The 26389-nt window shown below is 52.4% G+C and overlaps 9 protein-coding genes across 9 annotated transcripts; 6 read left to right on the forward strand and 3 right to left on the reverse strand.

The window, feature by feature from the left end:
- Nucleotides 1-4036: 4036 nt before the first annotated feature.
- N7462_009823 (T6SS phospholipase effector Tle1-like catalytic domain-containing protein) lies at nucleotides 4037-6115 on the forward strand (the record flags this gene model as incomplete). The annotated part of the gene is made up of 1 exon (XM_057081537.1): nucleotides 4037-6115. The coding sequence occupies one exon, from the start codon at nucleotides 4037-4039 to the stop codon at nucleotides 6113-6115; it is 2079 nt and encodes a 692-aa protein (XP_056928577.1).
- Nucleotides 6116-6748: 633 nt separating this feature from the next.
- Nucleotides 6749-7012, reverse strand: N7462_009824 (uncharacterized protein; the record flags this gene model as incomplete). The annotated part of the gene is made up of 1 exon (XM_057081538.1): nucleotides 6749-7012. The coding sequence occupies one exon, from the start codon at nucleotides 7010-7012 to the stop codon at nucleotides 6749-6751; it is 264 nt and encodes an 87-aa protein (XP_056928578.1).
- Nucleotides 7013-7502: 490 nt separating this feature from the next.
- Nucleotides 7503-8471, forward strand: N7462_009825 (uncharacterized protein; the record flags this gene model as incomplete). Its single annotated transcript, XM_057081539.1, has 1 exon — nucleotides 7503-8471. One exon carries the CDS (start codon nucleotides 7503-7505, stop codon nucleotides 8469-8471), a length of 969 nt encoding a protein of 322 aa, XP_056928579.1.
- Nucleotides 8472-10354: 1883 nt separating this feature from the next.
- N7462_009826 (uncharacterized protein) lies at nucleotides 10355-11073 on the forward strand (the record flags this gene model as incomplete). Its single annotated transcript, XM_057081540.1, has 3 exons — nucleotides 10355-10394; nucleotides 10463-10721; nucleotides 10860-11073. The coding sequence occupies 3 exons, from the start codon at nucleotides 10355-10357 to the stop codon at nucleotides 11071-11073; spliced, it is 513 nt and encodes a 170-aa protein (XP_056928580.1).
- A 376-nt stretch (nucleotides 11074-11449) lies between these two features.
- On the forward strand, nucleotides 11450-11720 carry N7462_009827 (uncharacterized protein; the record flags this gene model as incomplete). The annotated part of the gene is made up of 2 exons (XM_057081541.1): nucleotides 11450-11482; nucleotides 11544-11720. 2 exons carry the CDS (start codon nucleotides 11450-11452, stop codon nucleotides 11718-11720), a joined length of 210 nt encoding a protein of 69 aa, XP_056928581.1.
- Nucleotides 11721-13152: 1432 nt separating this feature from the next.
- Nucleotides 13153-14979, forward strand: N7462_009828 (flavin monoamine oxidase family protein; the record flags this gene model as incomplete). Its single annotated transcript, XM_057081542.1, has 4 exons — nucleotides 13153-13284; nucleotides 13397-13434; nucleotides 13522-13910; nucleotides 14033-14979. The coding sequence occupies 4 exons, from the start codon at nucleotides 13153-13155 to the stop codon at nucleotides 14977-14979; spliced, it is 1506 nt and encodes a 501-aa protein (XP_056928582.1).
- Nucleotides 14980-15808: 829 nt separating this feature from the next.
- Nucleotides 15809-17681, reverse strand: N7462_009829 (homeobox domain-containing protein; the record flags this gene model as incomplete). The annotated part of the gene is made up of 3 exons (XM_057081543.1): nucleotides 15809-17242; nucleotides 17323-17434; nucleotides 17512-17681. The coding sequence occupies 3 exons, from the start codon at nucleotides 17679-17681 to the stop codon at nucleotides 15809-15811; spliced, it is 1716 nt and encodes a 571-aa protein (XP_056928583.1).
- Nucleotides 17682-20269: 2588 nt separating this feature from the next.
- Nucleotides 20270-22158, forward strand: N7462_009830 (sugar porter family MFS transporter; the record flags this gene model as incomplete). Its single annotated transcript, XM_057081544.1, has 6 exons — nucleotides 20270-20447; nucleotides 20529-20808; nucleotides 20905-21225; nucleotides 21301-21660; nucleotides 21741-21901; nucleotides 21959-22158. The coding sequence occupies 6 exons, from the start codon at nucleotides 20270-20272 to the stop codon at nucleotides 22156-22158; spliced, it is 1500 nt and encodes a 499-aa protein (XP_056928584.1).
- Nucleotides 22159-23951: 1793 nt separating this feature from the next.
- N7462_009831 (putative C6 transcription factor) lies at nucleotides 23952-26226 on the reverse strand (the record flags this gene model as incomplete). Its single annotated transcript, XM_057081545.1, has 5 exons — nucleotides 23952-24311; nucleotides 24364-24646; nucleotides 24707-25130; nucleotides 25192-25910; nucleotides 25973-26226. The coding sequence occupies 5 exons, from the start codon at nucleotides 26224-26226 to the stop codon at nucleotides 23952-23954; spliced, it is 2040 nt and encodes a 679-aa protein (XP_056928585.1).
- Nucleotides 26227-26389: the final 163 nt, after the last annotated feature.

The raw sequence follows: 26389 nt of genomic DNA on the forward strand, positions 1-26389 counted from the left end.
AACGGATAAAAAGTCACCAAAAACAAAAAAAAAAACAAACAATGAAGAATAGCAACTAAGGCTAGATCGTGGGAGAAAGGGGAATTAAGAGAGAAATGCGCCCGCGCAACGCCGGATTTAAAAACGAGCTGCGTGGGCAACCCAAGTCAGCTACTGCAGGACTGTGGAGCGTCCGCGGTGGCGGATTTGTTATCGCCAATAGTTGATTGACCGTCAGGCCTCGATCTGATTGGAAATAGGGGAGGTTTGAGGGGCACTAGCCTCGATCTGCCCCGAGGGCTGTGGCTTAAGATGAACCTAGGATTGCCAATCACATAGACAGGCCCCGCGTGGGACAAAGCTCGAGGGCTGGTCCCAGCTGGTCCCCGCCGGGAGCTGATTCGATGAGTGGATCCCCCCATTCGAAGCATGGAGCATCGCAAAAATGGTGACAAACCGCTCATTGCAGTAATTGATCAATCTGCAGGCCTTGCCGTGCCTGGTGGGGGGGGGCTCAGGCTTTGCTTGGGAAACTTGAGAAAGGGGGTGGGCCAGGCAAATGGAACACGGCACGTCACTGGGGAGGCAAGCGGGCGCTCTGAGCTCGGGTGGAACTCCATCTGACTCCATTCCGGTACCGTCCACCATTGGAGGGTGAAGCGGGAGACGTGAGAATTGTGAGCATCATGAGATGCCCGGGCTGAATCTCCCCAAGGTACCATTGACGCACGCGCCCTACCGACGTCAGCCCACCTCATTCCCGCTGGAGGGAGCATTCCAGCTGGATGTCTTGCGCATCATCACTTAGGGATGAAAGTGGCAAGAGTGAGACAACAATAAACCCCCGCCAATGTGATGGATTCGATCATGGATCGGTAGCGGTGTACTCCATACGAGGAATCGCATCGCGGATGGAGCTTGTACCAGGGCCATGATGCCCCACATTCGGATCGCAAAGATCCAGCCCGTCGGTGGCCGCACCAAGTGGGGATCAGGTTGGCACGCTTGACCCGATCGAGAACTACCCTGGTCGCAGCCGGTGGCTGGCTGGAGACAACCTCGGAGCAACCGGGTCAGGGAAAGGGGGAGGGGGTTGGCAGGGCTGCTGAGCACGGAGGTTGGGATGCAGGAATTGATGGTGGTGGTGGTGGTGAAGGAGGTGGGAAATGGTCAGTGGTGAGATCGTCGGAGGGAGAGGGCGCTGTCATACCCACCATGGTATTGTGCACCCGGTTTGTGGACGACGGGATTGACGTTGAGGGGGTCGTTGACGCAAGGAAGAAACTTACAGAAAAAAGGACAAAAAGAACGAAAAGGAACGAATTATTTTTCATTTTACGCATCATATATTTGACATTCTGTCATCCTTCAACCAAGGCGTACATTGGGCGCTTGGAGCACCTCTGAATGGTGGGTTTCTATCCTTGGGGATATCTCCGTGCGCATGCTTCCATATTTATGCAATCTACTATTATATAGTATTAATCGGAAACCTGACGAGGGTGTAACAACTCTATTATACGAGGTACCTTGGTAGGTGCCCGCACGGGAATACATAGTAAGTTTATGCCCAGGATGTTTCGATCTACGCATTCTCTGAACGCTATGCGCAAAACAGCATATAGAAGGACTCCTATGTACGGAATGCACTGTATAAATTGGCCCACGGCCAGCGGAATCATCCCATTGCTTCATGCTGATTATCTTGGCCTGGCAGGATCCGGTTGATTTGAATTCCTGCTTCCATCAGATCGTCATGACCCACCTGTTCGCCCACTCGCTATGGACTTTTAGCGTGCGCCAAAAGGCGAACGGACCACTTTTCAGCGTAAACCATATTCCCGGTCATTGGCAGGCTCTTGGTAACACGTCGCTGCCAGTCATCATCCCGGATTATTCAGAATTGGATGTATCGTCTCCACCCTCAGGGTCCTGCACCAGGTCCGCTGTTCCCTTCCTTTTTTCGTTGTATGTAGCGGGTGTCTTCCCTATTCGATGTCCGCCATGCTCCACACGGAGGACCCGAGTCCGACCTGCAGTCTGCGTATCTCTTCGCCTCCCCTCGTGGAACTCACGTACTCTAGTGCATGGAGGAATTCAGGGGACCTGGTCTCTATAGCTCACCCTGGGCACGAGGGACGTCAAGATCAACCCCTGTCTGTCCTTGAGTACTGCGTAAGGACGGTGACATCCGTGCTGCCGGCGTGTCAACCACCCCCAGAGAACCTAGATTAAATCCGACCCCATGGTCTGCAGAACCCCATAATTATTTAGTCCTGAATCGGGATGAAGAATAACCACGGTTGTAGCCACCGTGGCAAGTATGGTTGCGGCCACTCCCGAGGTTGGCCCTAGATCCTTTCCGAGGTTTAACAACATCGAACCAAGAATCGCGCTCACATCAACAAACTGGAATTGACACGATCGCACGGTCAATGATCTATCAGCATGCAGGGATACACACGAAGGAGCTCCGTATATCCGGATGGAGTATGGGAATATTGACCATCGTTCTGAGTCCATGTGATTTATTGACGTCCGCCGAATGCGACCGAGACGATCGGCGGTCCTGGCAAGATTCCGACGGCGATAATAATATAACACGATCGTTATTTGCGAACATCTCTAGATCATCTAAACGAGCTGAGCATCGTCTCCACCAGACGCGAAGGAAAACTCTTCTCACGGCTGGCGATGGAGAAACTATGAAGACAATGCCCAACTGGGGCACACTAAATTTCAGTCCGCGTCACGCACTTGGCCTCCAAAGCTTTGGCCGGACACGCATCTTCAGATGACGGCAGACAGGTGGATCCCGGGTGGAGCCCAGCGACGTGAAGCCCACGCTAGCCCCTAGTGACGGGGGTCGCGGGCTTCCGTGGGCCATTCGATGAAGCCTCCCAAGCCCGCAGCAAAGGCAGACCAATCCGCTAGCCTATTAGTTCGGGGTTAGTCTCGATCAAATGGCCCAGAAATCAGAGAAAGGAGCTGACCGAGACGAACGAGACGAACCAGCCGAACACCCTTCCCTCCAATCCCAGTCGGATGCTGCCATCCCTCCCCCCTCCCCCTTACGGCACCGACTCATTGGGAACCAGATCCGCTCCCAGTCACCGTGGGGAATGATCGACGGTAATGTCCCGAACTCTTCAAAGGAGGCAATGGCACCCTATAGGTCCAGCCTCGTCGCCGTCTGGGTCCAATGGTGGCCATTTCGTCGCGTAGCAACTGAAAAAGGGAAAAAAATGATTAAAAGGGAGGCGTGATGAAGAACTCGGCACATGTTTGAGGATTTGTTATCCACCTGGTCTTTTTTTGTCCAGCAACGCCATCCGGGACTTTCCCCACCATGGTCGGACTGGCCTCCCCTTCCTCTTCTCCGACGCGAGTCAGGCCAGCCCTGATAGCAAGGAAAGCAATGTGATGCGACGGTGATCATTGGATGGGATGCACCCCCGTTAAACCTGTAGGGCTTTGCGTACAGTATGAGCAAGGGAGGCCAGGCAAGCTTGGTCCTGTAGTAGAACCGTGACGACAAAACATATAGTTCTTGAAAAACAGGGACATGGACCCCAGATTAAGTTCATAGTGTATAATTTCAGGGTTATACTCGATCACCACGGACAAATCAATGTAATTTCGTCCACCTTCATCGGAGACACGGTCCTCTGGAGGCGAAATTTTGAAGATAAGCTAGAAGCAGCCGAAGAAAAAGGGCCCAAAAAGGCCAGCCCCGTCATGCAGCCATTGGAATGTGCCAGTCTCGGAAGTCCCACTCACCCGGGGCTTGACGTATCTTTTCGCTCAGGTTTGCAGCGATCGTCTCGTTGGGTGACACGCTGTTCGAGCGTTCTTATCCTACCCCCCCCCCCCTCCCCCTTCTCCGCTGCTCGTCCATTCTCACATGGGTCTGTGGCGCGCACCGTGATTCGTGGCCCGGCTTTGCTCCTTCGAGCTGCGCTTTCCTTCAAGTCCTCTCCGGTTGTTTTCGTATATAGTCGGAATCCTCCCCTTGCCCTTGTGGACGCCGGCGGTATAGACCCCGTATCCACACGACATGGCTCACCACGCGGGTCCCGTTCACGGGCCTCCAAAGCAGTTCGTGTTGTGTTTCGATGGCACAGGAAACAAATTTGCCGGCGATGAATCTGATAGCAACGTCTTGAAAATATTTCGCGTATGTTGCCCTTCTCTCGTCTTCCTCCCCGAAGATGGCAGGTCACTGACCAACGATATGCAGATGCTGGATCGCAGCCAGCCGCACCAGTACCATTACTACCAGCCCGGCATAGGAACCTATGTGACCTCGAAATCGCTGTCGAGCCATGGGCGCATCCAGCGCATCAAGTCCGCTTATCAGAAGGCCAAGGACTCGGCCATTGGCTCCTCCTTTGACGAGCACGTCATGGGCGGGTACAAGTTCCTGATGCGATACTATTCTCCCGGCGACGAGATCTATTTCATCGGCTTCAGTCGCGGCGCGTACATCGCGCGTTTCCTGGCCGAGATGCTCGACTATATCGGCCTGCTCGAGGCCGGTAACGAGGAACTAATCCGCTTCGCCTGGAAGACATTCGCCAAGTGGCAGCAACGCCTGGGCGACACTGAGGAGGAGAAGGAGGAGAAAAAGAAGCTCTTCTCCTACATGAAGGCATTCCGCGAGACCTTCAGTCGCCCGATCTCGCGTATCCGCTTTATGGGTCTCTTTGATACTGTCAACAGCGTCCCTCGCTTCGAGAATGCCTGGATGCAGCGTAGCAAGTTCCCGTACACGGCACGCAGCACAGCGCGCGTCATCCGCCACGCAGTGGGCATCGACGAGCGTCGCGCCAAGTTCCGACAAGACCTGATCTCGGGCCCACGGCCGCACGACCATAAGAATAAGCTGCACCGGCACCGTCCACACGTCGCTCCGCACCGTCTGGAGAACCATCTTGCCCGCCATGTCGATGCCAACCACCACTTGCACATCCACCACCAGGACCACCGCGAGACGATGGCGGACCCAGTCCCTGCCATTACCGTCAACGATAACGCCCAGTCACCGCAGACCGAGACCGCGCCGCCGGCTGTGCCAAGCTTTAACGACCCAAGCTGGGGACCTGGTCCCGGCGAGACCTACTACCACTCGCACAACACCTCTCACCCCGGCAGTCGCCCGGCAAGTCGCCAGGGCAGCGAGGCGAACCTCGGGGAGCCAGCTCGATACCGAGCTCCCTCTCCGCGACGAACCAGCCTGGCCCCTCCCGGGGCGAACCAGTCCGTCGATGACTGTGCTTCCATGCGCAGTGGCCATTCCGGCAACGTCTCGATCCAAATTCCCAGCCACGACGGCTATGACAGTGACGAGGAGGATCAGGATATCCACGAAATTTGGTTCCCGGGCTGCCATGCGGACATCGGTGGCGGCTGGAAGCTGAATACCGCCAAGGACGAGAAGTGGGCGCTGAGCCACGCGCCGCTTGTGTGGATGGTACAGGAGGCACAGAAGGCCGGGCTCGAACTCGATCCGCGCAAGATGAAGCAGTTCCAGTGCCTGGAGGAGTTCGATGGCGACTACAGCCCCATCCAGGAGGAAATTGACGCGCGCCGGTTAAGCCAGGCGAACGCCTGTCTGGACGGCCACGGACAGGCTGACGAGGAGTTCCGCACCATGCCGGACGAGAAGCAGCGCTCCGCAGCGAGTCGCGACTTCTGGCATGCGCTGCATACTTCCAGCACCAAGGGCCTGCTGCACGATTGTCTGATGTTTGACCAGGGCTTACCGCCGTTGTCAGTTATTTCGTGGCGCATCATGGAGTGGCTGCCGTTCCGGCGGATGGATCTGCAGTCGGACGGCTCGTGGAAGCCGATCTGCTGGCCGCTGCCGCGCGGCGAGGTGCGCGATGTGCCGCTCGACGCCGAGATTCACGTCTCGGCAATCCGCCGCATGCAGGCGGATCCGAAGTACCGGCCTGGTAATGTCATTGTCGGCGGTGGTGGGCGTGGTGTACGGTTCGCACCGGAGGACATTGGGATGGGCGAGTGGGTCGTTCTCAAGCATGAGGGCGATGGGGTACGCGAAACCTATGTGCGCAAGAGCGAGGCGAGCAAGTGCCGCGAGAAGGAAGAGCACAAGAAACATCACGACCTCTAGTGGACTTGTTCGTGGGAGAACGGGTTGTACTGCGTGTTTGAGCGTGGAACTGCTTTTCCTGGCTGGGCCATGATGGTGGTAGTTGTTGACTCTGTTCTGATGCTGATTCCCCTTTGATATACCTACACCTCCTAGTACCCTGTACCTACCTCACTTTTTAGTAGTGTTGGTAGTAGTAATCGTGGCTTGACTCACCATAGGGTCGAGGACAAATGTATTACACTGTAATTATCTGCCATCATCTCGACCCATCCGGAGCTGTCTAGAATCCTGTAGCCCGAATTGAAATCTGAGACCCATCTCTGGCCCGGTCTTGGCTGCATTAGTGAATCGAATTGGGCCCGTGAAGGTACCGGAGTCCAACCAGGTAGATTGAGTGGTCTTCCGCAAAGAAAGAAGAAAAGAAAACAAAAGAAAGCAAAAGAAAGCAAACAAGAGGTTGCATTGAGACAGAAAAGATGCTCCTATGACGCTGAAGAGAAACGATAAGAGTTTTGTCCTAGGGGCATGGAGTTATGTTTATTTCTCGAAATTATGTAGTCATGTACTCGGTCATCTCAATCGAGTAGGCATTGGGGTTTCTTCGGCAACAAGTATCGTATCTACTGTAAGTTCTTCGCGATAGATGCCAATCTAAATATCATGGAACAGTCGTGGGTGTACCGGCACAATTTCCACTCGGACACTTCGAATATACTCGTTGACAGCGCTATGGTCCATATCCTCTGAAGAGCCGATCTTCGCCGTTGGCCCTGTCCCATCAGGTTCCACGTACCGAGCGTATGTCGGCAGGTTGGCGTTTACATCATGACCGTTCTCGAGGTTTAGATAAACGTTGCCCGTGCCGTGCCGTCCATTGGCGGAGCCCTGGAGACTATCTCCGTTTGGCCGATCCATGGGAGTCAGGAACTCGAATTTTGTACCCGCAGTCGAGCTTCGGGGAAACTCTGCAAGGTCTCTGATTCATTTCTGCAATGCTGCGCTCATCGGTGGATGTGAAATTAGATCGACCGAAAGAACACGCAGAGACAGAAAGAGAGCGAAAGCACCGAGTCGAACCAGGTCGGCGCAAGGCTTGTTAGGGTCCAGTGGTTCTGGGCCTTGGCTCCGGACTTCTTCGCCGCATCCTTTTTTTCTGGACCTGTGCTTTTGCTCTCAATCCTCTTCTTTCCTCCCCCTGTTTCTGCACTTTCTCGCTTGGCCGGCCCAAGGTTTTTTCGTCCCTCTTGCCGGTCAACGACAGGATGCGCCCGGCTTAACGCTCCTTTCCCTCCGACTCAGCACCGCCCCGTCGTCGCCCTCGCCCTCGTCCTCTCCGCCCCCCTCTTCTCCTCCTCTCCTCTTCCCTCTTCCACTCCCCCTTTCGCATTTGATCGTGATTGCAGCCATGGACGGGTCGTCTCGACCTGACTCCATGCGCTTCGGCCTGTCCGACACCAGTGACTCCGCCGGACCCAGCTCCGGGAATGTCTCGGGGCGAACGGGGAAGGAGGACGTCATGATCACTCTGTCGGTCTCCCCTGAGCTACCTGTACCCCCACGAACCAGATCTCCCTTGGCCCGATCGCATCTGCGCTCTCGATCCCTGGTCGGCATCCCCGGGATGCCATCGATGATGCGCGCCTACTCTTCCCCAGGGCTGGACTCTCGGGGTCGATATATCTTCGTTAACGGCCGCGGCGTCCCCACGCCTCATCCTTCCGTCGACGCAAAGCGGTCCACGCCCCTGCAGATGCGCCCCGACGATCACATCGAAACCCGACTGGGGTCGCTGAACATTTCGGAGACCATCTCTGAAAATGCCGAGCTCGAAACGGCTCCCCGATCCCCATCGTCACAATCGGGCTCCTCGCCCGTGTTGATGCCACAGACCTTCCCCCGTGTTGGTCGTCTACGCTCCACATCGCCTTTGCACTTTCAACCCTCGATCAACAGTCCCCCATTCATACATACGTCGCCGATGCTCGGCTCTAAGTACAACGAGTCCTATCCGAGTCACTCGGCCTCATCGACCTCCTCCGTTCCCTCAACTCCCTCCAGCATTCGGTCCCGTAGCCCCAGTATCTCCTCGTTGGAAACTATCCCCGATATTCCCGATGCGGAAGCGCAAGCTCTTGAAGATGAACGCATTGCCGAGCTGAAGGCAGCTGCCGACGCCGCTGACACCGCTGAGGACGCTAGCAACGCGAACCGACGTCGCGGCACCTCAGACGCCTCGCCCGCAACGAACACATTTAACGCCATGCGTGGAGGTTCCAGCATATATGCTCCACGGAGTGATAAGCGCAAGCGATGGAGTGTTTGTGGTGCCGAGCGCCGACAAGACCTCGACCTGGAAACCATCTGGGAGGACTAAGAAAAATCGCATACATACCGGATAATGTCCGGCAACGCCTGGCGCTCTTCTTCCGTTCTATTAGTGCCTTGCACCGCCCCCCTACCCCCAACCTTTCCGGGTTGTGGGTGCACCACACTGACTGCCAACCACACACTGACTTCCAATCTCTCTTACCACCCTATTTTTTGCTTCCCTATCCAACAGCCTTATCTAAACATGACGAATTTTGATGAATCTCGTGTGGCTGAGGCCTGCCTAGCAGTGGCACGTGTTGCGAAGCCTAATATATCGCGTTTAGCATGCGAATTTGGTGTTACTAGGCGTACGCTATCTGATCGTGTCAACAAGAAAATAGGGCCAAATACTGCTAAACGTGGTGTTGGATACGCTCTCAAAGCCTATCAGGAAGAAGCTCTAACTCGCTGGATTCAATCTATGAGCGATTGCTATATGCCTATCACCCCTAGGATACTAGAATCGTGGGCGAATCATGCATATTAACGCGTCGGAATGCTACCAATTAGCAAGATATAGGCGTATCGCTTCGTTAAACGGCTTCCTAAACACCTTTAATTAGGACCTACTAGGTAATATACGAAGGAATCCAAGCGAGTCCTAGCAGAAGATCTAGCAGTACTATAGGATTAGTGTTACGGACCCACTCGAGAGGTGCCAAAAATGGACGCGCCTGAACTAATCAGTTCAGCAACAAGGCGGTCAGGAGATTCTGCTATTGTCAGGCCGCAAGGCAGAATAATAACTTAGGTAGCAATACCTAAGGTCACGTGGTATCCTATCATTACAATAGGATCCTATCCTATCGCTAGGATAGAATATCCTAACACACGATAGGAAGGACTAGATATATAAGGTCGCTTATTCACCTACTTATATTGAGTTCTTCGCGTTCAATTATCTATCATTACTCAGGTTTTAGCTACTGCTACTAATTCAGAGTTTATTTAAATTTATTGCTAGGGTGCTACTTACAGGGTAGCGGCCTGTTGGTCAGCAAAGGAAAATGGATATAATCTTGAATAGTTGTAGAATCGAGGAACAATAGTATAGACGTATTATTCTAATAACTGAATCGTGAAGAAATTGCGTTCGAAAAGAAAGGGGGATTCTCTTTCTATGACCTTAATGTCGTTATTCTGCTGTTTGCAGAAGGTATGACGATAAAGGAGTCCGAATCCAACTTGTTGTTCCTTGTGAATATATATCGTTGTGCATACGATTCGTATCCGAAATCGCCCAGAACAACATCAAGTATTATTCATCTAGTTATTCTATAACAACTCTACACGAAAATACTTGAAGAAGTATAAATAGATTAGAGCTTTACAGGATATAGCTTCGTATCTCCGATATGGAGAAAATCAACTTTCACACTCTCTTCGCTTCATCTGCTTCTACTTTCCCTTTTAGGAGGCTTCCTCTACCGTGGTGTGTGGTGGTTTGTTGGTCTGTTCGCCGACCTATCTCATCCTGCCTGCATTCTCAGGCTTGCCGTAGAGCGCCCTGGTTCAGTGCGTAACAGGCGAGTACCTACTATTATGACATGCCGAGAGTATGTTAGGGGAATCAGATCGATGTTGAGGTCAAGGGGAATAAATAAGAATGTATTCCAAAATGACAGCGATCAAAAGATCATCTCTATTTTTCCCCCTCCGGCTGAATTTCCGGGGACTTTAGTTTGGTCACCCATCAGAAGTGGGCTCCGACTTCCACAGGACAAGTGTTTGTGGCGTCAATTTTTACCGCTCAGGGGTTTGACTGGCTTTCATTGGTTATGATTTTCTCCCATGGGACCCAAATTAAAGAGTGAACGAGCGAGGATGAAAAAGATCAATTACGAAGCACTTCTCCCGATGGACATCTCATCTTCGAAAATATTCAAAATGACGTCTTCGGAGTTCCGCACTTACGTCCCAGTACCTGGTACGTGGTAGATTTTCAATACCCATACTATATGACCTCATGCTAAGAGTGCATTTTCTCGAATAAAGATCACCCGCGCGTCAAGGATTTACATAAAGCAGAAGTGAGCTCCTACTCCAAAACCGTGCTTGACACGCCGCTACTGCAGGACATCCTGAAAATCTGGACGGGTCAGCTACAAGAACCCTTCTATGGAGTCACAAGTGATGGCACGCGACGTGAAGGCCTTTTCCCATTGGAAGATGAAGGCGCCCCAGTCGAGCAGATTGTAAGTGTCGTCTTGGACGAGTGGTTGCACAATCATCTCATGTGGAGAAAAGGTGGCATGTGCGCAGCATGTTCTGGAACTCCTAGACAAATTGGAGATAAACGTCATTCAGCATGAGATCGACTCGAATGATTGGTAAGACTGCCAATCCCACAACCGGAGCCTTGAAGATGAATACTGATGACAGCGGACAACAGGAGAAAATGGTCGAACCCGGAGCTTCTGATATTTGAAAATGGTATTCGTCTAGAGGCTCTGTCCCGGGAGAAACAGGATGCTATCCTGGATCTTGTACGGGCTAGTACGAGTGAGAAGGGCTATGCCAAAATCGTTGCAGCAATGACAATGAACAAGTTCCTCGGCGAGCTCGTCAATGCTAGGCCTATTCTCAACCAATTCAGCTACCAGTAAGTACTCAAGTCTCGTCATATTCAAGGCAGTTTTGCTAACATGTCTTGATACATATTCTCCCTATATGGGACTCCCTCCACCACAAAGCCATGGGGTTTTCTCTCTTCGGCCATCATATGTGTCTGAATATATTTGTTTGCCAGAAGCAGATGGTTATCACGCCAACATTCATTGGAGCCGAGCCAAATGTTTGAATTGCTGGATCTTTTATTACACGGATAATCGCTGATGGGGTCGATAGGAAATTGATTCCGGCCCAGATGCCGGAATGAAACTCCTTGTTAATGAGAGTGATTTAGGACTTGAGATAATAAAATCCCTATCACCAGTTTTACGGAAGGCTGCGTAGATCTATCGTGGCATGCACGATGAGGCAATGCCCCCAGAGCGATGGAATCCGGCTGATCAGGTACGTCTAGTTCGGCATCTACTCATGCGCGGAAAATTGACCCAAACCTTTTTGGCACCAGCGACATCTTGCAGGCGCATTTCAGGACAATAGAATCATTCCTAACGAAGGAGTTACAGCCAATCAGCTTCCAGAAGCTCAACAGGAGCAGCTATTGTCACTTATCGCTTCTCACTTTGAGCTCCTCCCGGATGGACCTCTGAGCGCTCAGATGGACCGAGTGAGAGAGAGCATCTAGGGGAGACATATTTCTCATGGATTGGGCAATGGGGCGACCACGACCCATTCTATTGTCGTATTCAGAGCCCCGTGGTGCTGATTGAATTTCATCATCATTCGGGGGTCTTTTTGTTGAATCAGGAGCCGGCAAAATACCACATACATACGATTATGAGAACCCCTAATGAGAACGACTATGGGAAAGAAGTGCTTCGGTTGCATACAGAGTCAAAAGATCAGGCTTCGATTGATTTGCTTGGGCTCTCGGAACGGGATTCGGCGACATTGGTCCGCCCAGATCAGCACATCCTAGGCCGTGTGTCGTCGTTGGATGATGTCGAACAATTTTTATCGGCATATTTGGGCGTGGAATTAAAGTAGATAAGATCAAATTCTGGAAATCTCTTGGTGTTCAACATTTTCACCGGTGAATTAAGTTTTGTAGATACATTCTAGAGGATGGGGGTGCCGCGTGTGAGACTGGGGCTCTAAATCTCCAACCCAACCTCCTGCACAGCTATAAACCCACAGTTTGGAATTCTTGGGAATCAGGTATCCCTTGTATTCCATATCCTTGGTTGTTCGGTGAGAATGGCCCAAGCCAACCGGCGGACGAAAACGCCAGACTTCCTTCATGAGCATTGTAGATTGACACATCTTCCGTCCCCATTCTCTCTCCTAGAACGGCATTCCCCACTATTTTGTTCAGCTTTCCCGTTCGAATAGCACCGGTTTCGAACTGCAGAGCAGAAACAGTGCTGTTTCTGTCGTCGAGCATTGGGCAGCCGAGCAGCATGCCCACAGGCTTAGGGCCACCCCGATCTCGTGCAAGCAATGCTACGCCAGCAGCTAACCCCCCTCCTGCAGATTAGCCTCCAAGGAGAACAAGGTCTCGATCGATTTTCAATTCGACGTCATGATCAACGGTCCTTGGGAACCTCACAACTCTGCACGGCTCAGTCTGAGATGGGAAGACAGCGTTACCTTCTCTCCACGTCCCCACGCCACGACTTTCTCCAGGGCCATGCGGATTGATTTCTGCCAGGCGGTGAATGTCAGTATCCTTTGACATCTCGGGGCGGCTTGTTTCGTAACACTTTTGCTCTTCTATCTTCCGGGCTCCACCCGGGGTCTAGCAGACGCGGGCCTGTGGCTTAAACGGGACTGGCACTCTTCATACTCAAAATTCTTCAACGTAGACTATTCGCTGTCAAATTCCTCGCCTTGTTTCCACTCCTATAATTAGTGTCGGGTTCCCCAACATCTCGTTTTGGTAGAACCAACGGCCTCGGCTCCATAGATCCTCTGCCAGCCAATCATCCTCGCATTCTGGCCCCGCCTTCCATCAACACAATCTGGAAAAGGTGAATTTCGCCAGTCATCCCGGTGATCAGTCCGGTCAGAATCGCTCGTCGTTTACTCCCCATCTCTCTTGTATCTGGCTCTTCACCATGGCCACCAAACCCAAACCTCATGTTGGCGTCATAGGTGCCGGCCTCTCGGGCCTCCGCTGCGCGGATATTCTCCTCCAGAACGGGGCGCAAGTGACCATCCTCGAAGCGCGGGACCGGATTGGCGGACGTGTAGGTGTTTCCCTCCCCCCATCCCCGCAGTTGGCAAGGGCTTTACTGTCTAGAAAGCTGCTCCGGGGCATCCAATCATCGGGCTGTGCTGAGCGCCGTGATCTATCGCTAGGTCCATCAAGAGGAACTGGACGGCCGTTCGGTGGATCTGTATGTGGATCGTCCATTCTTTTCTTTTGCATCTCTTGGCTTTCAGATTGTGAAGTCGGACATGTAATACTAACTGGAGGTCTGTAGCGGTCCCAACTGGATCCATGGTGCGGGGGCCAATCCCATCATGTCTATCGCCCAGGCGACACAGACGGATATCTATGATCCGGAGGGTCGGAACCTCATCTTCTCGCGTGATGGGTCTCGGCTCAGTGAAGAGGTGGCCCGTCAGGTGGAAGAATTCGTGTGGACAACCATCTCCGAGGCCTTCGAATATAGCAGTCAGCAGGGCGATCTGATTCCGGCGGATCGAAGCCTCTACGATTTCTTCCAAGAGAAGGTGCAGCAGACCGCATTCTCGGCGGAAGTGCAACAGTACTGCTTGCACGCATGTCGGCTATGGGGTGCCTATGTGGGTGACGGGGCTGAGCGCCAGAGCTTGAGGTTCTTCCGTTTAGAAGAATGTGTTGATGGAAGTATGTGTAATATATTTTCGGCCTGGCACTGTTTGGCCGCAGAAAATAGCCCTAAGCAGGACCTTTCCCACTTTTTTTCTTCATATTATATAGAGATAGATATACTAACACCTGAGACGCAGGTAATTACGTCGTGGCATCAACATACTCCCGTATTCTGCAGCATGTGAGCAAGACCGTGCTGGAATATGCCGACATCCGCCTCAACCAGCCCGTGGTGAATATCAACGCTCCCCACCGCGATGACCAGCATCCTCAGCAAGTCACCGTGACCATCGCCTCCGGTGAGACCTACTCCTTCGACGAGGTCGTCGTGACCTGCCCTTTGGGCTGGCTCAAGCGCAACACCGACGCCTTTCATCCGCCCCTGCCAGTCCGCCTCCTCGACGCCATTGACAACGTCTCCTACGGCCGCCTCGAGAAAGTCTACGTCTCCTTTCCCCGCGCCTTCTGGCACTCCGACTCCGCATCTTCCACCCCGCTCTCCTCAGCCCAATTCCTAGAGCCTGACTACGCACCCCATCCCCCCGATATCCAATGGAACCAGGAATGCCTCTCGCTCGCCGCGCTACCACCTCCACACGCCCACCCCACCCTCCTCTTCTATACCTACGGCTCCTGCGGCTCGCACATTGTCCACTCAATTGCTAACCTGTCCCCTACTGACCCACGCTATGCCGCCCTCCTCACCTCTCTCTTGCACCCCTTCTACTCCCGCCTCCCGGGCTACGACCCCGCCGACCCGGCGTGCATCCCGTCCGCCATCCTCGCTACCCGCTGGCAGCTCGATCCCTACGCCGGCTACGGGTCCTACTGTAATTTTCAGGTCGGCCTCTCGCACGGCGATGCGGATGTCGAGACGCTGCGGGACGGCGCCGGCGCCGGGCCTGCGCGTGGTCTGTGGTTTGCCGGTGAGCATACCGCGCCGTTTGTGGCGCTGGGCACCACGACAGGTGCGTATTGGAGTGGCGAGAGGATTGCAGCGAGGGTGTGCCGGAGATGGGGGCTGGGCGAGGTCGGGGTTGGGGCTGGGCCGGATGATTCTTTGCCTTCGGCCGGACGGAGGTGAGCGGGAAGTGAACTTTTTTTTCTTTATTCTTTCTTTCTTTCCAGGCTAAGAAAGAGTGGTCATTGGCGTTGGTTGCGTTGGGAGAGAGGGGTGTGTATAGATGGTGACCAGACTGGGGGGGGAATATGGAGTATATTGAGATAGAGTTGATCTTTGATCATTTAGCGCAACTTTACTTTGTATAGACAGATTGAAGTTTGTTTTTTGATGAAACCTCTGGAGACATCTACTGGGGTGACCTCTGTCTCGTTAACTCTCGTCTAAACGCTCACTCGAAACCAGCAAATGTGTTTCTAGATGAAAAAAAAAAACGATAGCTCCTAGGCTCGATGTGGAGAAAATGGGTCGTAAACTGGGATTTCATTCCAGGATTATAATTCTATAACTGGGAGGTGAAAATGACCCGCCTGGTCCCCGCCAACGGCAGACCTTCCTCCCATCATACAATCCCTACATAGCACACACAATTCGACATATCCAGGGGTATAAACACCCCTGATAAGAGGGACATGGGGGAATAGGGAGAGAGAAAGAAAAAAAAAGAATCAAGAAACGGCCTCGACATAGAATCGGACAGGCCTTGGAAACAAGGGATCATGGGGTTCACGTGACAGATGTGGCGAAGACCGCTTGCAAGCTCACATCGCGAATCATGCATACAATGAAAGGGAACAGGGAAACATCCCAAAGAAAATATGCCACAGCCACACAAAAGAGACAAAAAAAAAACAAAGGAAAAGATTGAAAAAGGGAGATGATGATTTTGCATGGCGGAGTTGAAAAAGGGTTAATCGAAGCATATGCAACCGATCCCTTTCTTTTTAAACTCTTATCGCCAAGCCCCTTGACTCAGGGACAAGAGACCCTGGACACAGTCCAGATCATCTTCCTGGCTTCCACTCGCATCACCGGACATGAAGGCTGACACTTCAGCACTCAGACCAGGCGGTGCCTTGCCTGGTGTCCCGGATTGATAGTGACGATTGCGTTTGCTACCCGACGTGAGGCTCAGACCGCGGTTGCGATTGGCGTCGCGCAAAACAGGCCGAGGAGCGTGCGAGGTGGTACGGCGACGAACCTGGGTCGACCGAGTGCCTGGGATCCAGTTCTCTTTGTCGGAGTCCCCGGCGTCCAGCTCCAAGTCATATTTGTTCGACTTGGAGGTCATCGACTTCGACAGTTTAGACAGATATGCGGTAGATCGGTTCCGGTCGGTCTCCAACCTGCCCAATGAGGAGACTGTGCGAGAGAGTTTGCGTCTCTTCTCTCCCATCGACTGCGAGATTGGAGTGCGGCTTGCGTCGGCCAGTAAGCTCTGCCGTTGCGATGCACTGCGAGTGAGGGATCGTTGACTACGGGATTGGAAGAGGCCCGGGGAAACGTTGGGGGCGGTCTGAGACGACGTGGGAGTGGAGAGAGCACTGCGTGCATCAGTGTCAAAGAAGGATTCCCAGTTGCGAGGGTCACGAGAGCGACCAAAGGCCCGGTCGTTCTCGGCCGTGCCAGCCCGCGGCGTGACTGGGAAGATGGCGCTGCTGCTGCGGCGCAGACCTGTTATCTTCGGCCTGCGAACTGAAAACATGGCGACTCTGTTTTTGGACGGCGACGGCTCGTTCTCGGCCCGGATTACTGCCTTCCCATCCGACGACATGGCAATCCGCAACGCGTTGCGGCCCTTGGGCGGTGACGGGGTCATCTCATCTTCCTTTCGGACCATCGCCTCTCCATCAAACGAGAACGACAAGCGCAGGGAGGGTGGAGATTTGACCGGTGTTGTGTGGATGTTTGGCGTGTGATCCTCTTGGGTTGTCTCGCCTCGAAGGTCCGACACCGAGCATTTTCTCTTCGATACCTGCAGCGACGAGCCCTCTTCCACTGCATCAGTTCGGCTTTGCTCTGACTCCGCTGCGTGGAACTCTTCCTGGGTGGTGGGCGGGGTATCCTCCATAGTCTCTGTGGCGACACTGGTCTGCGTGCTGGGCAGCGGTGGCTCATACTCCTCTTTTTCCTTCATCGCCGGATCGGACTCGTCAGATAGGTGAAGCAGCTCGCCACCCCACGACTTTGGCCTGGTTTCCCCCAACCGATCCTGAACTTCTGACTGCTCCGCCCCACTCGAAGACCCTGGTTCTGCAGACGCGTGATCGTCGCTGGTCGGGTGGCCCGAAGAGTCGGACATGCTCGATCGGGGCGCGAGCAGCTCATGCGGCTGCAGAGGCTTAGATTTCCGTCGGTCGTTCTGGCGGCGATTTTGGAACCAGATCTGTCCACAGATGATTAGCCACGCGGTGCGCGGGTGAGGGGGCAAAATTTGTGGACATTGAAAGTCTTGGCATCGCGTACCTGCACCTCTTTCTCGCCGAGCGAGACGCGATTTACGATATTCGCCCGCGCGAGCTTGTCCGGCTTGGTGTTGACCTGGTACTCGGCCTCTAAAATGGCATGATCCTCCGGGCTGTTGGGAAGATGGGGGAAAGAGATGGTTAGAACGCGTGATGGGGCCATATCGGGTCCGAGACGGGACAAACACACCTTGTCCGACGCCGCTTTTGGCGAGCCAGCAGCTTATTATCGACGCGAGGCGGCAGATTTTGAGTCAGAGTTTTCTGGGAGTGTACCAGAAAGGCATATGTCAAGGCATTGGAGTCAGTGGCCGGGAGGGACGGCGAGGACAAGGTCGCCGAAGGCTCCGGGTCGGACATAGTCACTTGCGACTATACGAGCATGAGGCGTTGTTGTTGTGCTGGAGTTTGGGTGAATCGAAGAGGAATCCCGGTAGGAGGTAGAAATAGAAGACCTTGGAGGAAAAAGAGGAAAAGGAGGGAAAGAAAAAGTGTTTGAGGAGGAGAGAGGTAGGTTGAGAATTGAGGCTGGTGCAGAAGCGGTCGAGTATGCACAAGCCCGGTCAATCGCGTCGCGATGTGGACGCGGAGGGTAGCAGGAACGTGGCCCGCGCTAGTCACGACGTGCGCCTCTGAGGTCCCCGGTACCTTTCTGACGATTATACAGAATACTCCGGACTAAACCAGATCCCTTCGAGACTTTTATCTACGATATTCTTTCCCTCTGGGTTCTATTATTTTGGTCGTGTTCCAAAACTCGACTTCTTTTGATGTTTTCCTTGTCTAGCGGGCTTCGGAGGTAATGCGGGATCCCCACCAGCCCCGGTGGACGTGGTATGACCGATGAGTCGCGTGTCTGCACGTCACGTTGAGGAATGTGTAAGATCTCGGGATTTTGGCGACCTCCGAAGGCTGGATCTCTTTGAACACCTGGCGTTCTGGAATCCGGAGCCTTCAAATCTTACAACGCGCCGCCTGCCCGAGCGCCCCGAAACGCGACTTGACACGTCCGCACGTGATTAGGAGCATGTGGGTCACGTGATTGCAGGCCATATGTATGTTCTGTGTAGTTCTTCAGTTCATCTCCGCATTTCCAGCGAGTAGATGTTTGATGAGCCTTGAATCGAGAGGGTCGAAAACACACCGAAGTACACACAGATATATGCATATATGTAGTTAAATATACATATTGTTAAAAACGACGGGACTTCCATAGACCCGCCATCAAAACAAGGAAGATCAACATCCAGATCTCTCTATCTTGATCTTCTGAATGAGGAGAAAGGGAAACGCTAGGTTCTCGAACCAGGGGACAGCATTACCAAAGCGGATCTAAATCTGATATGGGCTGTGTGCCCACAGCGTAGAGAGCCACCCACCCGTATTCATGCAACGTGTTTCCCTGAGAAATCATCTTGGTCAGCGGCACAGGGGAAACTAGCGATATCCGCTAAGGCCGTAACAGACTAGGGTAATCATAGATCTACTAGTTGGGGCAACATTCTACTAGGCGCAAAAGTCCACCAAGACTTCTGGGCAGCTCCAGAAGTCTCGCTCGCCGGTTAACTAGATATGAGAAGGACTCACCGATATGATCGCATTAGTATCTAGATAAAGGAATGAACGAATGATGTCTCCACAAGAAGCACTACTTTACATGAATGCGGTACCCATGCGCTTTTCAGATCCGCCCTTGTCCTCAAATCGAAGCGAAGTCGGAAAGGCTGCACGTGAAACCAGAGGAGCAGAAAAGATGGGTTGCACGAAGCCGAGTATATGGTCCTGGACAGCCCATTGGAATAGAACCATAGTTATTGGATAGAAATCCTGACCTTGTACATGCGCAAAAAAGCTATTTTAAGACTGTATGTACAGCGTGAATTGCTACGGACAGGGCTGTGGAATGTTACGCGAAACGCCCATTATATTCGTTTCAGTCGGAGAGACAGACTGATGTGCGCCATTGTACCGTGAAATATGCCAATAGTTGGACTCTAAGCGAAGCCTCAGAAGGTGTTCTGAGACTGACTTCAGAGTTTGAATGTGCTCTCTCTCCTGGCGCCTGGCGCTGACGAAGGGCTTCTCTTGCCCCGGTGGAGTTCAACTTTACTCTCCGGTTATGGTTTTTGTTGCATTGGCTGGCCACTGGGGTTTGCGGACGCCAGAATCAACGGATCGATGGATCACGATGGAGAGGAGATCTCAGTGTAGACACATGCATGGTTTGGTATCTCAAGCAACCCGCTTGGTCTAATTCCATCTATAAAGAATACGTGATTCTTGATCTTTATCCGTTTCATCTTGTGCTCTCTGGTTTCCTCTCATGATATCACATGTATTTTCTTGTAATCACTGTCATTCTTGGCAGGCCGGCTATAATCCTGACTATTCAGCTGCTCGGGCGCCATGCCTCACGGTCTCCCTGGCACTCGCTGCCAAAGAGGACTAGACTAGCGTACCCCTGTTAGGACCAGTCACTGCAGCCGAAGCCCACCCACCAATAAGTGGCTCCCGCGAAGCCACCCCTCCCTTCTCTCGAAGACGCAAGCGAGGCCGCCGCACAATCCCTGCTAGCCTTCCTGGGTCTCCCGGACGGGAAATGCGGGGTGAACCCGTCGGCACACCGGGGCCGTATTCGGGCCCCTTATCCCTGATAGGCTGGTATCCCGGCAAACTCTCGTCATCCCCGGATTTCCTCGCAGCCGTTTATTACTTCCTAGCCCCTGTCGAAGCAGAGATTGCTTGGGCCGTCAGCGCTCTCTGCTCTTCTCCGGAATTTTGCTCTGCCCCGCATTTGGCCCTGCATACTGCAATTCTGCCCCTGCCCGTATAAGAATCATGATCGGGCTGCCGTCTGCCATGTCCAGAAGGACGGTCGAATACGCCTGAGATTGTTCCACAATTATCAAATTGTCGTTTCACCTTCTCTACCCGGACTCATTACCGCAATGGGCCGGCGCTTCGCTATGACCGTGGCCGTGCTGGCGGCAACGGGCTCGTTTCTGTTTGGCTATGATAGCGGCGTCATGACCGACGTGATCGCCTCGCCCAACTTTCTGAAGTATTTCAATACGTCACAGACATCCGCAATCATTGGTGCAATTAACAGCACGTACTCGGGAGGGGGTAAGTTTTTTTATTAACCGCGCCTTGTTGGTGGTTCTTTCACAAGCCAGAGGGTAACTAACAGCGTGATGTGTCCACCAGCCGTGATCGGTTCCCTTCAGGGTGGCTTGACGATGGACCGCTTTGGTCGCAAATTCACCATCCAGATGGGCGCCTGTATTTGTCTGCTCGGCGCGACCCTCCAGGCTGCCGCCCAAAATCTCTCGATGATCCTGGTCGGGCGCATCATGGCCGGCTGGGCCGTGGGGCTGATGTCCATGTCGGTTCCAGTTTACCAAGCGGAATTTGCGCACCCGTCATCCCGAGGCTTGCTTGTGGGGCTGACCCAGCAGATGATTGGCATTGGGTATATTGTTAGCACGTAAGTTTTTCAAGTTTCTTTTTTCCTTAATAAAAAGAATTGTTGTCCTTGTTTCGGTGCAGATATCAAGAACCTGGCTAATGTAGCATCTGACAGCTGGATCGGCTATGGATCGCTCCATGCGCCGGCAACCAGTCAGTTCCAATGGCGGTTCCCGCTGGCATTTCAGGTGGTTCCTGCGATAGTTTTGATCGTGGGTATGTTTTTTTTGCCCGAATCGCCTCGCTATCTCATCGAGAAGGAGCAATACGCGGCGGCAATGCGCGTGCTCCACAAAGTACATTTTGATGGAACAAACGGGGATTGGATTGATGCGGAGTTCAGGGAGATTCGCCAGACGATCGAATCCGAGAAGGCTATCACTGCACAGGGCTGGATGCCGATGTTCACAGTTCCCCAATGGCGAACGAGGATGCTGTATGTATTCTGGCAACCTACCACGTCCTTCCCCCTCTCCCCAAATCTGCTTCCGTCAACTCACACGTTCATTAGGCACGGTTTTGCAGTCCAAGTTTTCACTCAAATGACCGGAATCAACGTCATCACCTACTACCAAACAATCATGTACAAGGCGCTCGGGATCACGGGCAACCGTAATACGCTTGTCGCCGGCATCTATAATTGTGTCGGCCCAATCACCAATTTGATCTTCGTCGTCTTTATCCTCGATCGCGTCGGACGGCGCAGGCCCTTGATATTTGGCACGGTGGGCATCTCATTGGCACTCATCTGCGAGGCGGCTCTGAATTCGCAAAACCCCGATGGTCAACGCATCGGATACAGCATCGGAGGGATTTTCTTCCTTTTCGCCGTATCGGTTGTGTTTTCTTTATCGTTTGGACCCTGCAGCTGGTAAGACCCCCCTTCCCCTCTGATCTGCTGAAGCCGGCGTCGCAACCGACCGAAATATTAACAAGTGGACTGTCTCGTAGGGTGTATATGGCAGAAGTGATGCCTATGCAAATTCGCGGCAAGGGAAATGCATTTGCTGTGGGAATCGGAAACTGGGCAGTGAGCACCCTGTGGAACCAGGTGTCCCCGATTGCACTGGCTAAGCTCCAGTGGAAATTCTATTTTGTGTTTGTGGCATGGAGTAGGTGGCTCTGTTCTCGAGATTCCCCGTAGCCTGGACTGACTTGATGATCATTAGATTTGTGTGTCTCACTACCCGTGATCTATTTCTTCTTCCCGGAGACTAAGCAGAAATCCCTCGAGGAGATTGATCTCCTATTTGGAGAACGCGTGCTGCAGCAGAGTCCTGAGGATCCCATTATGATGCAGCTGCGGTCGGAGAAGGATGAGGTTGGCATAACAGCGATGAATGTAGAGCAGACCGAGATTCTCCGCTAGAAATCACAAAGCATTCTGATTCTTGTTGCTGTGTTGGGTCCCGTGGGTCAACTAGGATAAAGTAAAAGAGTGGAGAACTGCGGAAGCGGGGGTGGAGCCAGGACGAGCGCAAGGACGGGAGTAGTTGGGAGGAAGTCGACGTATACGGACTCTGGTCAGGTGGCCAGTGGTCATCATAACTACACCGTGCAACACCAAACCACTTCCAACTCCAGTGCTGCTTGGTCCCAGCATCATACGATGGCCACCGTCGCTCCACGATAGCGTTCCACAGCACAACACAAAAAAAAAAAAGGACAATCCAGCCGATCAGCATTCCCAGCCGCTAACGCCTTGGCCTGGCCATCCCTTTGAGGCGCCACCAGCTACGATTGGCTCCCCGACAATGAGGAGGGGAAGACCTGGTCCCATCGCTGAATCGCGTATCCACTCGAAAGCTCCCCCGCTTTGACGGGTCGATCATTTGCCTGCTCCTCGGACCAGAGGGGCGCGCGAGGGAGTGACAGAGAACGAGAAAGTGTGAAAGAGAGACAGCTCACACGAAATCTGACACGGCACTTGACTGTCGGCCAAGCCTGCCCATTTATCTTTGTGATAAGCGACAGGGTTCTCCGACGCTTCTCCAAGGATCGATTCCTCTGTTGAAATCCCCGAGCCGCCCAGGGTTGCGCAATCATTCACTGCGTCTGCTCTTCTCTCCCTCTGGAGGAGGCAATCGCTCTGGAATTCCACTCGCCTATCTTTGGGCACTGGGTGGCTTGGAAGACCCCTCCGTTGGACACGAGGACACGAGGTGGACAACGATCGAACACACTGGCATTTCCGACCATCACGCACCAGCAAGTCAGCTTAACTGGAAGATGTCGGGCGATAGTAATCTCAAGACGAGCCATATGGCCATCGTCTTGGGAATAGGGCTAGGTGTAGTATTTTTGATCATACTGAGTTTATTGTGAGTGATTTAAGATGCTTTTTTTATGGGAAGCCTGCAAATCTTTTCACTTTTGGTTCTTTGAAGCCCAAATCTTGGTATTCCTATTCCCGCTGCCCTCCTTTCGGGGGGACTTTTGTCCCCAAATATTCCTTGTTCAAGTTTTCCCTCCGACTCGTGTTACACGGGAACGCGCGGACCGTACTGACATCGCCAAGCTTGACAATTATCATCAACCGGCGTGATCGCCAGGCTTTTTTGCGGTCGAGGAAAACCCCCGACGAGCGCCTGCGTAGGTTGGATGCAGTCTCTCCCACTCGCACCTTGGAGCAGTGGTGGACCACAACGAAAGGGAAATTGGGCCTTTCCGAGGCTGTGGATGGCCAATTTGTCTGGTAAGATTCTTTCTTTCCGGTTCTTTTGACAGTACCTGGTCTTGTGCCGCACATATGAACTGACCCCAATGTCCCAGCGCGGTTTGTTTGGACCAAGTGAGCCGCTCGCAAGAAATCCGTGAATTACGCTGTTTGCATGTTTTTCATCGAGAGTGTCTGGAAAAGTGGTTCTTGGGAGACCACTACAACTGTCCGTTGTGCCATCGAGCCTATTTCGTTCCAGAGCATCCTCCGCGGAATGACTATGTATGGATGGTGTGATCTGTTTTAAGACTCATGATATGAAGAGATTTCCACTTTGCTATGGTCGGCGGAAGTTTGTCTGGTGTCAATATCATACCCCCATACTAATTTTGACGATTTGATGATTTGCGATTGACTTCAAATGCGCTATTAGTGTAGATCAGTGGGGAAGAGGGTAGGCAATCTTAATTAGCCACTCGTGGCTCGCCTTCTGGCCCGATCATTCACGGTACAAATCCATTTGCGGGAGGGAAGTACTCCGAGCTGAAGTCCCAATTGTTATATGTTGACCAGTTCAAGAAACTGGATAGGCCAGAAGTCACATCCTGGACCATCTCTGCATGCACGGGTTGTGGGTCAAGAACTTGATCCAGAATGCGAGACAGATTCTTCTCGGCTTCTTTGCATGTATGATAATTCCCATGGCCTGGACGTGCTATCCAAGAAAGAATAGAAATGAACACGCTTAAGCTACGGATCAGCTCGGCGCGTGGGAGATGCACGTTATGTGGGCCAGGTTCATGCGATTGGCGTAAAAGCTCAAGTAGAAGAACACTAGAGCTTGGGATGCCATATGTGAGGGCCTTTTTATTGGTCAGCTGGGACTCGACTCGCGAAACTAGGACCAAAACCTACAATCCACGAATAATGCCTGTCGAGATCTACCATTGGGTTCCGTCTGGAAGTTATGCCGATGACAATGGTCAGAATTTGGCGTGAGGTATCAAACAGAGCTTCATGTCCGGTATTCGTGTGTTTAATCAGCGCCCGCTGGAGTAGGAAGCAGGTGTAGAGGTAGTAGAGGTAAAGGTAAACAACCGTCAGCCAACCATGATGGAACTCATCGCTTTTACGCTGATCATATCGGAGATGATCCGGTGTCGACTCCCAGACTGCTCGAACGGTATCTTGGATTTCACTGAAAATAAGATGTTAGATGTGCGGCCCTAGAGAAAATTTTGACCAGCAGATGCCTTACTTGGACTTTTGAATGAGATCCTGAGGCCCGAAGGTCCCTAATGTGATCTCAAGTGTCCTTTCCCGGAAGATAGAAAGTTGGAATCGCAATCGGCTTGGAGTCATTCTATTACGGACGCCTTTTGTATTCCAGCCCGCGCTATTCAGCTCCGATATGGCTTGTTCGAGGGCGTCGCCTCCTGTGACTAGAACATCATCACTCAAGTCAAGGGGAGGAGTCAAGCTGCAATATCTGTAATTCATGAGAGGTGGTCTGCCAACAAATGTTGCCATCATCTTATCCATGTAAAATGCAGAGATAAAGCATCCTCTTCGCCATTGTCGCAGGAAGAAGGGGCAATTTTCACTGCCTTCGGTGTCCATATGCAGCCCAGCAGCATAGATCGTAGCGACCAGATCACCAAGTCGACGCCATGCTTGATAACCTGAGAATAAATTGTCAGTTGGCTCCGAACATATGCTTTGTCGAGAGAGACAAAAACTTACTCGAGTCTCCATATTGCTGCGTACGTAGCATAACATCGTTGTATTGCAGAAATGCCAGCATCTCATTGGCTGCGGATGCTTGATCGCAGAAATTCAAACAAATGGTACTTGCTACAGTAACCTGTTCAAGTAATCGGTCCTTTGCCTGAGGATCATCCCCGTGGACAACCTCAGGGTCGTTGTCAGGTGTGATCACTAGCTGCTGCCCGCACAGTGTAAAAATATTGCCCAGGGCTTCCCAGCGAAAGTTGTGACCAGTGAATGAAGCGCAATACTCCTCGGCAGTCATAGATCGGTATGTTTTCAATGCACGTGACGAATTTCGAAAAATCTGGGTAGCCAGATTCTGTAGTTGAGGCATGAGATTATTGACGTCGAGCCCGTCGAAAATTTGCTGGATAGAGTTGAGAATGGCATCCATGACCATTTTAGGCACCACCACATTCCATGATGAGGAATAAAATTTATCCACCAATTTTCGGTGGTCCTTAAGGTTGTAGAGAAACAACAAGACTTCTGCGCCAGACTGAACTCGATCAGGCTCCACTGATAGCACTGGACAAGGATCCGTGTTTTCTTCTTGCTCAAAGGGAATCTCATTGCGATGTTCTGCCAGAACCGCTGAGAAGCTGCTAGACCCAAGATAGCCCGGAAAGGCTGATGGGAGCTCTAATGGTGCATATAAGCGTCCACCATGCAATGACCCTGGGCTAGAAGCACTATATTTCAAGCGTTTTAGCTTCACATAGGCAATCGTAACATGTTACTTTCTTGAACTTACTTGGAAGTGGGCTGGCTTGTGAGCCGACTAGAAGAAACCTTGTTTGAACCTACATGTTCAGAGGTCCTCCGCCTCGTCATCGGGGCTGGGTGATAGAAACATTGGTCCTTGATGCCTTTCGTGGCGCATCTGCGGCAAAATGGCCGGTCGTGATCACATCGCTGTTTTGATCGTCGACAAGGCTCGCAAGACTGCAGTGTTCCATTCCGACGTGTAGCCGGAGATCGTGACCGGCGCTCATCCGTATTACTCATCTCAGGAAACAGAACCTTGTACTTGAGAGTGGTGAAAGCGCGTCAGGATCGTGCAGCGAAAGTTCATCGTGGTTGCCCAAATAGGATTAGCGTATCCGAAACGTCCTTCGGGTTGCCTTTTCAGTAGGGCCACAACCACCAGTATGTACTTTAAATGGATTGT

The sequence above is a fragment of the Penicillium macrosclerotiorum genome (genome assembly GCF_028827735.1).
Source record: "Penicillium macrosclerotiorum strain IBT 26536 chromosome Unknown utg000010l_segment0_segment0, whole genome shotgun sequence".
NCBI classification, from domain to species: domain Eukaryota; kingdom Fungi; phylum Ascomycota; class Eurotiomycetes; order Eurotiales; family Aspergillaceae; genus Penicillium; species Penicillium macrosclerotiorum.